The 13,481-nt window shown below is 59.4% G+C and overlaps 1 protein-coding gene across 1 annotated transcript in view; it reads right to left on the minus strand.

Moving 5' to 3' along the window:
- Nucleotides 1-4,256: 4,256 nt before the first annotated feature.
- Nucleotides 4,257-13,481, minus strand: part of QRICH2 (glutamine rich 2) — a 37,091-nt gene continuing 27,866 nt past the window's right edge. The window contains 11 exon segments of the mRNA XM_011949776.1: nt 4,257-4,664; nt 5,404-5,491; nt 6,173-6,320; nt 6,948-7,148; nt 7,967-8,068; nt 8,291-8,356; nt 8,966-9,087; nt 9,220-9,384; nt 9,587-9,661; nt 9,764-9,886; nt 10,790-11,041. Of these exon segments, the coding sequence (XP_011805166.1) occupies nt 4,462-4,664; nt 5,404-5,491; nt 6,173-6,320; nt 6,948-7,148; nt 7,967-8,068; nt 8,291-8,356; nt 8,966-9,087; nt 9,220-9,384; nt 9,587-9,661; nt 9,764-9,886; nt 10,790-11,041 (1,545 nt within the window). The 3' untranslated portion in view covers nt 4,257-4,461.

Below are 13,481 nucleotides of genomic sequence, written 5' to 3' on the forward strand. Positions count from 1 at the left end.
CCTGGTTTGCGGTGCTTTTATTTCCGTTGGTGGGAAAAGCAGTCTCCTCAGAAGGGGTGGTGGGGGTCCCTTGCCATTGGGCCGGTCTGGATGGTTTGTACTGGGGGGTGGTCACACCAGGGGCTCTTGACAGCATGGTCCAGGCTGGTGTGGGGATGGGGGAGGGGCCGGGGTCCATCCTGAGTTGCTGTGACCTTCCCTTCTTGGCCCCATCGGTGTAGCCCCCACCCACAGAGTCCTAGGGCGGAGCGCGGGAAGTCATTTGCATCTGCGGTGGGGAGAGCTTCCTTCTAGCTGGGGTCTCCTGATGGCCCCCCAGGCCCTCCCAGGAGGCATCTTCCAGCTGGGCTCATCTCTGATATTCCTCCCCTCAGCTTCCCAGGGCAGTATGTCCTTTTGGGTGGAGGGCCATGACCCAAAGGTCAGTTAAGGCTGGCGGGTCCCCAGAGGGGCCTGCTTCCATCCCCCCTTCCCCACAGCCCCGTAGACGTCAGCATGGGACATGGCTACCAGTTCCTGGCCTAGCAGCTCGTCCTCAGCCGGTCCTGAGGCGCGGGAGGTCAGCTGCGTGGGGAGCCTGTCCACCTGGCTAATGGGGGTGATGGCCACGTGGCTGGGGTTCCTCCTCCAGCCCTGCCCTTCGCCGCCACACACTGTCCAGGCAGCCCCTTCCTGTCCCGTCCTCCCGCCTCGCCCTCTGCTGGGGTCTGCGGGGCCCAAGTCCTGCTGGAACACAGGCAGGGCAAGGGTTCTGCGGGTTCAGGCCGGAAGTGAAGTGAAAGTCAAGAGGGGCCAGGCCCGGCACCCACCGCATCCTGCCTCCAGGCCTCCTCGGGCCCCTCACACGGTGGGGCAGCCCCTCCTCCAATGGAGCGGAACGGTGGGCCCGCTGCCCCTCCACCCCTGCGTGTGACACGGACGGACGTACTTAGAAGCTCGGTTCGTCCTTTCAGTTTTGTTTCCTGGTTGGAAACCCCTGAGACTCCTCCCCGTCCCCCCGCCCCTGCCCACCTGTGCTTTCCCAGGCTGGAAGGGGCAGCCCCTCTCAGCACGTGGGTGGTTAGGCTGTGACGTCCCCAGGCTGCCTGGGCCAGAGCCGGGGTCCACCCAGGTGTGGGCCATGCCCAGGTGCGGGAATGGTGGGGGGTTGGCCTGGCTGGCTTAGGGAATGTCGCTCCGGGGCCTTCAGTGGGTGTGGGGAAGGCCTGGGTGAGGAGGGCTGGGCTGCACCTCCCTGCCAAGCTGGTGAATTTGGCTTCTAGACCCAGGAAACTGAGCCGACCTTCTGACATTTCACAGCCAGGGTGGGGCCGAGAGCAACAGGAGCCCAGCTGGAGCCGGGGAGGGGCGGCCCTGCCTCTACCTCCTGCCTGGGGAGAAAGGGGCTGGGGCCCAGGGGTACCCACCTGGGGCTCCGCTGTCTGAGCAGCTCCTCTCTCCTGTCCAGCTCTGAGCATGACATCATTACACGAAGACTCCCTGGGTCTCCGAAGAACAGGCCAGGAGGAAGCGCCCACCCGACCCAGCCAAGCCTGCCCCACTTTGCCCACGCCGGGGTCGGGGCAGAAGCCTTTTTCTGGGCTGTTTGTTGCCACATTTTCCTTTCCTGTGTGATTTTTGTCTCCTCACACCCCAAAGTGGGCCTCTTGCCCCAGACATCCCTTTCCCATACTGGGGAGATGGGAACTGGGGGTGGGGGGGAGCCCCGTTCTCAACTCTGAGCACTTCCTTTTCTCTAAGGGGGGAGCCTCTGAGGCAGAAAGGCTTTGGTGACTTCAGGGCTTTATAAACCTCAGGGTGGGGGGGCCACTCTCATCTACTGGGGGACCCCTAGAATCTGGCTGGAGTCCAAGCTCAGAGGTCAGGGGACTCCTTGGTCTCAGGAGCTTCCAGTGGGTTGAAGCAGTGATGGGGGTCCGTCTCTAGCAGTTGCTGCACCGGCCGGAGCCCAGTCCCACCTGCACTCCTCTGTCCCCTCACCTGCCAAGACCTTTAGTGAGTCCCTTGCCTGCAAGTGTCAGAGCTAGGGCAGAGGGAAGCAAATCACGACAAGCGACGAGCGCCGGGCTCGCACCACCTCTCCACCCGCCACCTGGATGTCTTTTTCTAGGAGGGGAATGGGGAAAGTGCATCCTAGCCACAGCAGCCCCTGGTCCGAGCTTTCAGGCCCCGGCTGTCTCTGCAGCAGCCCACTCAAGGGAGAGCAGCAGAGGGCGGCAAGCAGAAACCTGCCCAGCCAGCTGCAGGGGTTCGCCTCCAGCCATTGGCACTGCTGCCCTGGAATCCCACGCCAGGGGTCAGGAACCACCCTGAGCCAGCAGCAAGAGCGCAGCAGGCAGCTGCCACCCTCACGCCTAGAATGCTGGACACTGACAGCTCGGGCCCCAGCCCCCCAGGCTAGAAGGCAGGTCTAGGGCCAGAAGGCAGAGCACCCCGGGTCTATCCGAGGCCGGGAGAGAGCTGGTTGGGTGAGCGCTGGCCCAGCTGGTCCCAGGGCCAGGCGTCTCCCTGTCCCCCCAGTGCAGTGTCCAGCCCTCCCGAAGCCCTGGCGCCCTTGGAGAACGGAAGCTGAGGACTCACTTTCAGGCTACAAACCAGACCTACTGTCCAAGAGAAGGTCTACTGAGTGGGCGGGCCTGGGGGTGGTCTGGAGGCACGTGGAGGGGCTGCCTGGCCAGCAGCGGGTACTTCCCTTTCCCTCCATCTTCCTGAGCCAGGACTGTCAGAGAAGATTCGCCGCACCTAAACTTCCTCCTGAACATTTATTTATACCTCCGCTCACTGAGCAGTGCTGGACCGCGGCCCCCGCGTGGGCTCCTCGAGCCCCTCCCCAGGAGGCATGTCCACGTGCCTCTCCAGCCCCCTGTTTGCCACCGTGGCAGAGCTGGCCGGGTGGGCTGTGTTCGGCTGGGAGAGACGGCCCTCGGAGGAAGGTCTGTCTTTCTGTTGACACGAAGAAACTGCAAGACAGAGGGGCTGAGGTTGCTCAACACATGGTGGGGTCACCCCAGCCTGCCCAAAGCCCAGGGAGGTTGACAGCAGTTCTGTTCACCAGGCCGGGCTGACACAGGCTGGAAGGGAGCTGCTGGGGCCGGGGGACACGGTGCAGGCCCATCTGAGCTCCTAAGCAGTCACAGAGCACCCTTCATGATCTTTGTGAATGAAAAAAAGCAAACATGTCCTTCTGCAGGGCCCAAGAGCTGCCTCTTTGGTACTGTTTCCTGTTAATACAGACACTAGACATCCACACCAATAGGCACAGGAATTTTCCTGAGACTACCAGTGTCTCTCTCCTGCTTCCAGAGCATTTTCAGTGCCCTTAGAGTAGACACTGGGAGAAGTGAGCTAAGTATTCCCAAGAAAACAGAGTTCTGGGAGCCAGGGTGACAGTTCTGTGCTCACTGTCCACCACTGAGACCTGTCGTTCCCAGAACAGTCTCTGGGCCAGAGGGCTTGGCCTTGAACTCCAGCTCTGCCGCTTCCTGGCTGTGTGACCCAGAGCAAGGACCTTCACCTCTCTGTGCCTCAGTTTTCTCAGCTGTAAGTGGTGCTAACGATGGTCCCTACCTCTTAGTGCTGGTACGTGGATTAAAAGTGGTTCATCCGTGTAAAGCTCCTAAACTACCTGGCCTGTGGGGGGCCCTAGATGATGGCGAGGTGCCGTGACCACCCCAGCCACTTATTCTGTTGTGATTTCCTCCTCCCTCAGCCACATGCCCTCACTGAGGGCTGGAGTGATGCTGGAGAGCATCTAGCTGAGGGGCAGGGGAGGGTGGAGGCTCTGGGCGGGGAGTCCCTGAACCTCCCGCAGGCATTCACAAGGAATGTGGGTGCATACTGTTTTACAGGAGGAAGGTTGGCAGCTTTCATTAGATTCTCAGGGGGGCCCTAACTCCAAGCAGCACTAACCCAGCACCCCCTTGACGACAGATGAGGAAACTGAGGTCTGGAGAGGGGACAGCCCTTGTCAAGAGTGACCTTGCCCGGGGTCACTTGGCAGTGATCCAGCCTCCTGGTTGCAGGGCCTTGTGTGGCCCCGTACCTTGGGGGTCCATAGCTCCCTGACCTTCAGGCCCAACTTAGCTCCTGGGGGGATCAAGGACCCAAGGGATCTTCCAGGCTGGGCGGCAGAGACAGGCTCCTCCATGACAGGGTCAGGGGCCTCTTGGGGACCCGGGCACGGCCTGTGCCCAGCAGCCACCATGCAGAGCCCAGGCACACGAGCTCCATGACAGCGCATGTGAGCAGGGCAAGGGCATGGACCTGGAGCCAGAGATGTGGGTGGCGACCCTGTCCCCATTTCATCTTCTGTGGAACGGGACAGTAACAGCACCTGCCCACCTCCCAGAAGGGGCATGAATCAGTCACTCAGGGTTTCTCTTTTCCACACACAACTTTCTCTTTTCTACACCTCCTTCGGCTCCCAGGCCCTCCCCTCTCCAGGGAGATAAAGGTGTGGCCCTACCTGGCAGGAAAGGGGGCCGGCAGGGCCAGCAGGGAGGCCTGGCAGGATGCCCCACCCAGAGGGAAGTTACCTGAGATGTTGCCAGCTGACATCTGGGCGCTCTGTGGCCGGGAGGGCAGGTGGCCATTGCCGCCGAGGGATGGCGGCCTGTGCACGTGGGGCCTGGGCTGCTGGGACTTGCGCTTTGAGGTCCCTGAGCCTGATGGGGGCAGGAGGGAAGGGTCAGTGCTGAGGCAGTGGTGAGAGCTCTGTGGGAACCCCTGGGCGTGGGGAGAGGGCTGCAGGGCTGCTGGTCATGGCCAGCCTCAACTGAGTGGGGTCCTCGTCATTCTGAATTTGTGGCTATGCCCCAGAGAAGCAGTCTTCATTCATTCTCATGGCCACCCACCCAACCCACCCACTCACACAGAGTCCCTGAGGACCTGCACACGTCAGCCCTGTGCCAGGTGAGGGGTAAGTTCTGACCTGGGGTTTCCAGGGCAGGAAGGGAGGCATCTAGAAAGGCGCATACACAGCTAAATGCATGATGGGAAGTGACCAACAGCAGGTTTCGGGCATTGCCACAGGAGGCGGGCATTCAGGGGCTGAAGTGGTGGGGCTCAGCAGAGGGCATTGTGCTGAGTTTTGAAGGAAGAGGAGGCCCTGATGATGCCATGGACAGAGGCCAAGACAGGAGAGCCCAGCAGTGCAGCCGGGATGGAGGCTGGCAAGAAAACACGGGGCCACCCCATCCCAGCTGACGGCTGAGGCTGGACAGCTGTCCTCCACCTGTGAACATTTACCTGGTGGCTTCTCCAGAGACCTGAACATTTGGAGTGAGGGGAGGGGAGAAGGAAGACACCCAGGGTCCAGTGGCCCATAAAAGTGCCAGGCCCCACAATGATGCACGCCCTGTTGGACCCGAGTGGGGCGCCTGGGGGCCTCTGGACTCCACTCACTGTCTTTGCTGAGGATGCCCGGCAGCCTTGTGTCCATCCGTCCCTTGTAAATGTGGCCATCCAGGCCCAAGATGTCCACCTCATCACGCTGTAGAAGTGGACAGATACCATCACTATTGTAGCGGCCACAGCCCCCTGGCCCTGGCTCCTCCACACAGGCCTGAGACACAGAGCACTGTGGTCTCAGAACCCTCCTGGGGGCCTCTGGGAGCCCCTTGGGGACCCGGGCATGGCCTGTGCCCAGCAGCCACCATGCAGAGCCCAGGCGCACGAGCTCCATGACAGCGCATATGAGCAGGGCAAGGGCATGGACCTGGAGCCAGAGATGTGGGTGGCGACCCTGTCCCTATTTCATCTTCTGTGGAATGGGACAGTAACAGCACCTGCCCACCTCCCAGAAGGGGCACAAATCACTCAGTCACTCAGGGTTTCTCTTTTCCACACCCAGCTTTCTCTTTTCCACACCTCCTTCGGCTTTCTCTTCCCACCTCTACTAGGGTGGAGCGAGAAGGTAGAGGGAGGTGAAATGGTATCTGGGCCATGGTGGGAAGCCTGGGAGGCCGGAATGCTGCTAGGCAGGCAGGCAGCCGGGATAAATCTTTCTTCCCAGAAAAGGGTAAGAACCTGAGGCTTTAACTGGGTCTGATTAAGGAATTGCCTCAAGGCAGAGGGCTGGCTGAGATGACTTCTGGTGGCTTTAGAGAATGACTGAGGAATCTGGAGCTGTGTCAGGGCCTCCCTCCCTGGTGGCTCCAGGCAGGGCCCTAACCTTCATGGCAATCTGGATCTCCTCGGTGAGATACAGGCCCCGGGGTGGGTGCTGCGGGCGGCTGCGGTGGTAGGGGTAGGTGAGGGTGTGGCTGCCCCCGCAGCGCCGGGGCACAGTTGAGTAGGTGTAATCGGCCATATCTGTCACCCTGTGATGAAGACAGGATGGAGTCATTGGGAGCAGACTGCCAGGGATGTGGTCTGGGACTCACCCATGATGGGGCTGACCAGAGGGAAGTGGGACAGCTTGTCTTCAGGGGCTGCTGGGAGGCAGGGCAGCTGGGGCCCAGGAATAGGCGAGTGGGGGCAGAGCAGCCGTGAGGCCAGGCCACCCCAGTGACTGTGCACATGGGCAGGTGTGCACACACACCCACACACTCACACACATACACATGTACTCATACACACAGTCTCACACACACATACACACAGGTCCTCACACACACATGTACATACGAAGATACGTACTCGCGCATACTCATACACACACATACTCATACACGCGTACCCATACATGCACACACATAAACACCCACACTCACACACACACACTTATACACACCCTTACACACACTCATACACTGACACACACCCATAGACACATGGCTTACACACATTACACACTGACACCCCTCACCCACACTTTCACACACACGCACTCCCTTTTCTTCCCCAGCAGTGGGGCAAGGCATTTGTCTGCACAGCCGTGCATGGGCAGAAGCCAAGCCTGGTCGCTGGGCGCCTGCTCCCCATGGCCTCGCCTGCCTCTCCCATACCGTTTGTAGCAGGGGGAGCCCAGGCACTGGGCGTGCAGCAGCTCCCGGATTATCTGGCTGCTGGCCTTGGTGGAGCCCCCGAAGTGGATCTGCACCTTCTCGATGTTCATCAGCATCTTGGAGTGCATGGAGCGCAGGCGCCCCACGCTCTGCTCCATCTGTGCCAGGTCACCCCGAGGGAAGGCACTGCCCAGCTTGAGGCTGCAGGGTGTGAGCAGAACAGAGGGAGCGTTGGCCCATGGAGGGGGCCTTGACCTTGTGTAAGCCGAATACTTCAGTTCCGGGTCCCTTTTGTGCAGGACCCAGCTAGTCCCATGGGCTCTTGGCTGAGGGTGGGGGTCGCTGGGCAGCTTGACCCCTCAGCAGTAGCCCTATCCACAGCATCTGAGGGCCAGATTTGCCGGGAAGGCTTTCCTCAGATGGGAAAGTGCAGGCCAGCCAAATGGACGAAAGCCCTGCTGCCTGCAGGTGGAGGAGCTGAGGGCAGCCCCGGGCCTTCCCATCTCGGTGCACCTGGCCCCGCATACCTAGAACCTGTGGGGCTTCAAAGAGCAGCCTGAAGTCCTCTGAACTATGGACTCCCATCCTTAGGAGAAGGGGAGCGGCAGAGAGGCGGGCAGGAGCCGGAGGGAGCATGAGGTGCCCGCCGCCAGCCTCCTTCGTTGGCTGAGCCCACCCTCCGGCTGAGCTATGCCGGACCCTCCCCCGACCGCTCTAATCCCGGGGTTGCTGAGACAGCCAAAGGCTAGGGAAGAGGTCGAGAAGTAGAGGAGCTCTCGGAGGCAGCTGGTGACCTTGACAAAGTCCCACCGTAACTCCCAAAGGCAGGTGTGACTAGGTCTGCCTCCTACGCTCATGCCCTGGGAACTGCCAGGGAGCTAGTTCAGAAATTGGCTTGCGGCCCCCACTGTCCCACTCCAAGGAGGAGGCTCTCCACACTATACCACAGCGCTGCCTTCTGTCATATTCCTCTGCCTTCCCCATCCAGAGCCCTGGCCCCAGACCCTGCTGTCCCATACTTGCGGCTATGCTGCCGGACCTGCTCCAGTTCAAACACCGTGTAGGGGCGAATGGAATGGTGGCCAGGTAGGCCTGGACCCGCGGGGATCACGGGGATGGCACTGAGCAGGGACAGAGGGAGAAGGGACAGGTCAGAGTGGGACAAGTCCCGTCCCCCAAATCCACCTGCCTAAAGAACCTTCCCACTGCCCCTGGCCTGCGAGGGAGCAAGGGCTGGAAGTAGACGCATGAAAGAAAGGGAGAGGACAGGTGGACACGGGTGGAGAAGGGAGGAGACACAGCCCTGCCGTGCGAGGCCATGTGCCAGTGGTGCGGGCACTCACTGTCCGGTCACAGGTGTCTCCAAGGGCCGGTCACATGAAAGGCAGTGGAAATGTGCCAGGAGCTGCCTGTTAGGAATGGGACGTACACACAGGGTAAGTGCTCTGCCCAGAAGTCCCAGAAGGGCTTGCGACCCTGCAGGCCAGGCAGGCTGGAAGCTCAGCCCACCAGGGTGCAGATCTTGTCCCTGCTCGCGAGAATCCATCTGCTCCCACCTCCAGGCTCACATCCCAGACCTCTCTGCCCTAACCCAAAGCCAGCAGGCTTCCCTTGGGCCCCTGAGAGTGCCCTGTGCAAGTCTCGGGGGCCCCCTGGCGACCACGAATGGGAATCCTGGAATTCAAGCCTACCATGGGCCAGGTCCTATGGGCCAGGCCCCCAGGAGCTGTCTCAGCTCTGGGTATTCAGGACCTCTCCCTGTCCCAAAGGCCCAGCTTAGCTCAGCCAAACCCAGAGAGCCTTAAGCCTTCCCTCCTCCCTTTCTCTGCTGTAATACGAAGGGGCCTGAGCTAGAAGAGCATTTCAAACTCTTAAACTTCTGTCCCTCCAACCATGGGACAGTCCTGGGCAGGACCCGCTGTGCACTGGCAGGAGCTGTTTGTCTGGGGACCCCCAGCCCCCCTGCCCTCACCCTCCGAAGAGCGTGCCAGCCTCCTCCCCTGCCTCCCAGGTGTCACCTCCGCATGGCAGCCGCCTCGTCTGCCTGGTAGAGTGGGGGGCGCTCCCTGAGCTGCTGTCGCAGCGATTTCCACCGATCCTCCAGCAACTGCTTCACTGGGTCCAGCTCCAGGCGGTCCAGCTGTGGCAGGGAAAGGGGGCCCAGGGGACCTCTAAGGAAGCAGGTAGGGGGCTGACCCAGGAGAAGGTGGTGCTGTCCCAATCCTGGAGGCAGGGCCGTGGGATGGAGAGCCCCGCCATGCCCCTGTCTTACCTTGTTGTCCATCTCTGTGAGCAGCTTGTCCAGCATCTTCTGCCAGTCCTGCTCCTGCCCGCTCATCTTGGCCACCAGCTCCTGCATCATGTGGTTCAGCTGCTCCGTGGTGGCATCAAACTGGATACGGCTCACTTTGGTGGCCAGAGCACTCTTGTCGGCTTTCTGCCCAGAGACAGACAGAGGTCCCCGCATCTGGGAGATGGCCATGGAGGGGCCCCATTCCCTGGGGGTGTCAACCCCTATCACCAGGCAGGTTTCTGAGAGCCCACACTCCTCTTGCCAGCTCCCCTCCACTCAGTCTCTCAAAGAACAGCCGGCGAGACCGCCCTGGGACACAGCGTGGCTCCTGGGGCCTGGCACCCACCACGTCAATCTCCATCTCCAGGTGCTCCCTGTTGGCCTTTTCCTTTTCGAGCTTCTCCAGACCCTGGTACAGCATCTGGGGAGGCCAAGTGAACAGAGGAAAAAAGAGCCAGCAGCTACGGGGCTGGGGCACCACACTGAGCCCCGGCCCCATCCCAGCCACCCTGCGGCCACTCACAGCAATGTCCTTCTGTTTCTGCCGATGGTCCTCGATGAGGTTGCTGGTGGTGATGTTAAGCTTCTCGCAGTCGCCCTGTACCTGCAGGATGGCACTCTGCACGCGGCCCAGCAGCTCCTCGTCCTGAGGCAGGAGGGATGGGAAAGCTCTCGGAGGCTGCTGGCGCGATCCCAACCCCTGCTGCCTTAGTATTGCTGCCCCCAGGTAAGTTGGCCCTTAAAACATCTCCCAGGCTGGGAGCGGTGGCTCGTGCCTGTAATCCTGGCACTTTGGGAAGCTGGGGTGAGGCAAGAGGATCACTTGAGCCCAGGAGTTCGAGAACAGCCTGGGCAACATAAGGAGACCCTGTCTCAAAAACAACAATGGAGAACAATTTCCCACTAACAGTGCAGAAGGCCCTCTGCCTGTGTCCACCCCTACAGGACACAAGCGTCCGTCACCTACATCCCCACGGACTAGCCTCGGGACCCTGGCTTGCCAGTGGGGGGTGAGTTAAGGTGACAGAGACTCAGGAGTGATGTGCTGTCCCGGGGCGCTTGAGAGCTGGGCTGTAGGCTTTATTCTCCCCTCAGCTCCTGGCCCAAATCTGAGTTCCTCAGCCCAAGAGGCAGGACCCAGGACTTGTGGCTGTGCCCACCCCCACCAGCGAGCCTGCCCTTTGGAGGGAAATTGAGAAGGGGTCGGAAGACCCGTGTGCCAGGGAGCCAACATCTCCTATAGTTGGGCCTGTGTTTCCATGGCACGCGAAGAGCACTGATCTGTCCTCAGCCAGCATGTGCTGTCCCACCCCATCAAGCCAGCTCTTCCCCATGGTCTCCTGTGCCCAAAGCTAGTTCTGCTGCTATCCTTGCTGTGGACCTTCAGAAAGACCAGGGACTCTTGTGGGATCTGGCTAAAGGGCTCCACCATGGAGAGCTGACCTTGAGGCCCAAACACCTGCCCCACTTCCGTGGGTCTGCAGCAGGGTGACCCTCCCTTGTGGGGCCATGTCCAGTTGCAGCAATAGAGAGGCGAGCAGAGCCCCACCTGTCTCTGAAGCTTGGCCTTCTTGGAGGGTCGGGAGACAACCAGGCTGTTGACCATGTTTTGGAGTTGCTCATAGCGCTGCACCAGCATGCTGACCTGATGGCCCACATCCAGGCTGCAGGCTGGACAGGTAGCCTCAGGGTCGATCTGGCCAGGAGCCAAGGTGTGGGCCTTGTGCGGGGCCATGCTCATAGACAGGAGCGTGGAGGAGGAGGTCAGCATGCTCTCAATGATCATCCTGAGCTTGTCCAACTGCATGCAGGAGAGATGGCAGCAGCAGGGCAGTGAGGCCACTCATGGCCACGCTCTGCCCATGCTGGCACTGTTCCTAGCCTGTGTGTCTTTCCCTGTTGCGCCCTGGGCAGTCGCTGCATCCTCAGTGCCTCCCAGAGCATGTGCCATCATGGGCATCTATCCAGTAAACGGTGAGTAGAGAGAGTTCTCCGGGAGCACAGTGTCAACGCTGAGCCAAGCCCTTGCCAGAGGAGCTTTCTCCAGCCAGCCCACCGGCTTGGCTTAGCATGAGAACATCTCTTCTTTAGCTAAATCATAAAGTGCTGCTGCCAGTTAGCTGGGCCATAAACATACAGAGGACCCTAACGACACACAGGCCCCGCCCCGGGCTCTGGGGCTGTGAGGGGTGGGCTTGCACATGCTCTGTCCACCTAGCATGTAAAGAACTCACGATACAGGAACGTGGCAGGTGCTGACACTACTCCTAGGCCTCTCCTAGGCTGGGTGGTGCTCTTGCCCTGGAAGGGGTTTGCACCGGTGTTCTCCTCTGCGCCCCGTGGGTCCCATTCGTCACCCCAAATGAGGGTTCCCAGGTAGACAGCTGATCCAAGGGCAGCCGGTCCCTCAGCTGGCCAAAGACCTCTGACAGGTTGCTGGGCTCAAAAAGAGAGGCTGGGCCAACCTAGGCTCCTCTCTTAGGAGTGGGTAATGGAGCAGAAAGGACTCCGCAGGGCTGGGGCAGCCATTGTGGAGCACCAAGGAGAGCAAGGTGGATTGAGAGTGGAATGGGAGAGAGACGTGGGGGCTCAGAGGATGGGTAAGGAGAGGGACACGGGTACCCACAAAAGCAGATGCAGAGGGACAGGCGGACATGCCCTTCCGCCATGGCCTGGAGGTTGCCTTTTCCTCCACTCCCTACACATCCCCAGGGCAGCGCCCTCTTGTGTGGACTCACAGCGATGCTGCCACTTACAACCAGAAGAGCCTGCCTGGAGGCAGGCACCTCTGAGGGCCCCGGATGCAGAGGGACCAGCCAGTTCTCTCTGGAAAAGGGGAAGAGGCCTCCCAGAAACATGGGTATTTCAGTGGAGTCTTGAGACTAAGCCACAGCTATCTGAGTAAAGAACAGCAGGAAAGATAAGAGTGCGTTCAGAGAAAGGCAGGAGGCCAAGGTGGCTAAAGATGCAGCATGTAGAAGCAGGGGCCTCCAAAAAAAAGCCTGCAAAAGGAGGCCAGGCCAGCCCAACAGGAAGTGGATTCTCTCCTGAGTGTGGTTCTGGGACAGCCAGACATGAGCTTGGACTGACAGGTGACTCTTAAACACTCCCAGCTGCTCTTCGGGCAGGACACCTGGCCTGGGGTCATGACATGGTGCACACCACAGTTCCAGCAACTTGGGAGCCTGGAATGTGGCTCAAAGCACAAAGCGGGCAGGCATGTGGCTCACGCCTGTAATCCAAGCACTTTGGGAGGACAAGGTGGGTGGATCACCTGAGGTCAGGAGTTCGAGACCAGGCTGACCAACATGGTGAAACCTATCTCTACTAAAAATACAAAAATTATCCAGGTGTGCTGGCAGCACCTGTAACCTCAGCTGCTTGGGAGGCTGAGGCAGGAGAATCACTTGAACCCGGGAGACAGAGGTTGCAGTGAGCCAAAATCATGCCATTGGACTCCAGCCTGGGCAACAAGAGCGAAACTCTGTCTCAAAAAAACACAAAAACAAAAACAAAGCGGGGTGCAGTGGCTCATGCCAAAATCCAAGCACTTTGGGAGGGAGAGGGCGGGTGGCTCACCCGAGGTCAGGAGTTCAAGACCGGCCTGACTAATGTGGTGAAACCCCATCTCTACTAAAAATACAAAGAGAATTAGCCAGGCGTGGTGGTGTGCACGTGTAGTCCCAGCTACCCAGGAGTCTGAGACAGGAGAATCACTTGAACCCAGGAGGTGGAGGTGCAGTGAGCTGAGATGGCGCCACTGCACTCCAGCCTGGGCAACAGAGCAAAACTCTGTCTCAAGAAAAAAAAAAAAAAAATGCACAAAGAGGTTCCTGACATGAACCCCCTTGGCCCAGTGGCTTTTCCTAGGTGGTCCTTCTGTGGGCGCTCCGAGGGCTGCTCCTGGTTCAGACACTCCTTAGTGAGAAAATGACCAAGAATTGCCTTGCAAGGCTTAAAGGCAGACACTGTCAAGAAAATGAAAAGATGACCCACAGAATGGGAGAAAATATTTGCAAGTCATCTATCAAATAAGAGCCTAGCATCCAGAACATGTAAAGAACTCTTTCAACTCAACAATAAAATGACAAATAACTCACCTGAAAAAATGGATGAAGAGTTTGAATAGATACGTATATTTTATCCCTAAAGAAAGTATACAAATGGCCAAAAAGCATACGAAAAGATGCTCAGCATCTTTAGTCACTAGGGAAATGCAAATCAAAACTCTAATGAGATCC

The sequence above is a fragment of the Colobus angolensis genome, unplaced genomic scaffold (assembly GCF_000951035.1).
Source record: "Colobus angolensis palliatus isolate OR3802 unplaced genomic scaffold, Cang.pa_1.0 Scaffold1, whole genome shotgun sequence".
Classification (NCBI taxonomy): Eukaryota; Metazoa; Chordata; class Mammalia; order Primates; family Cercopithecidae; genus Colobus; species Colobus angolensis.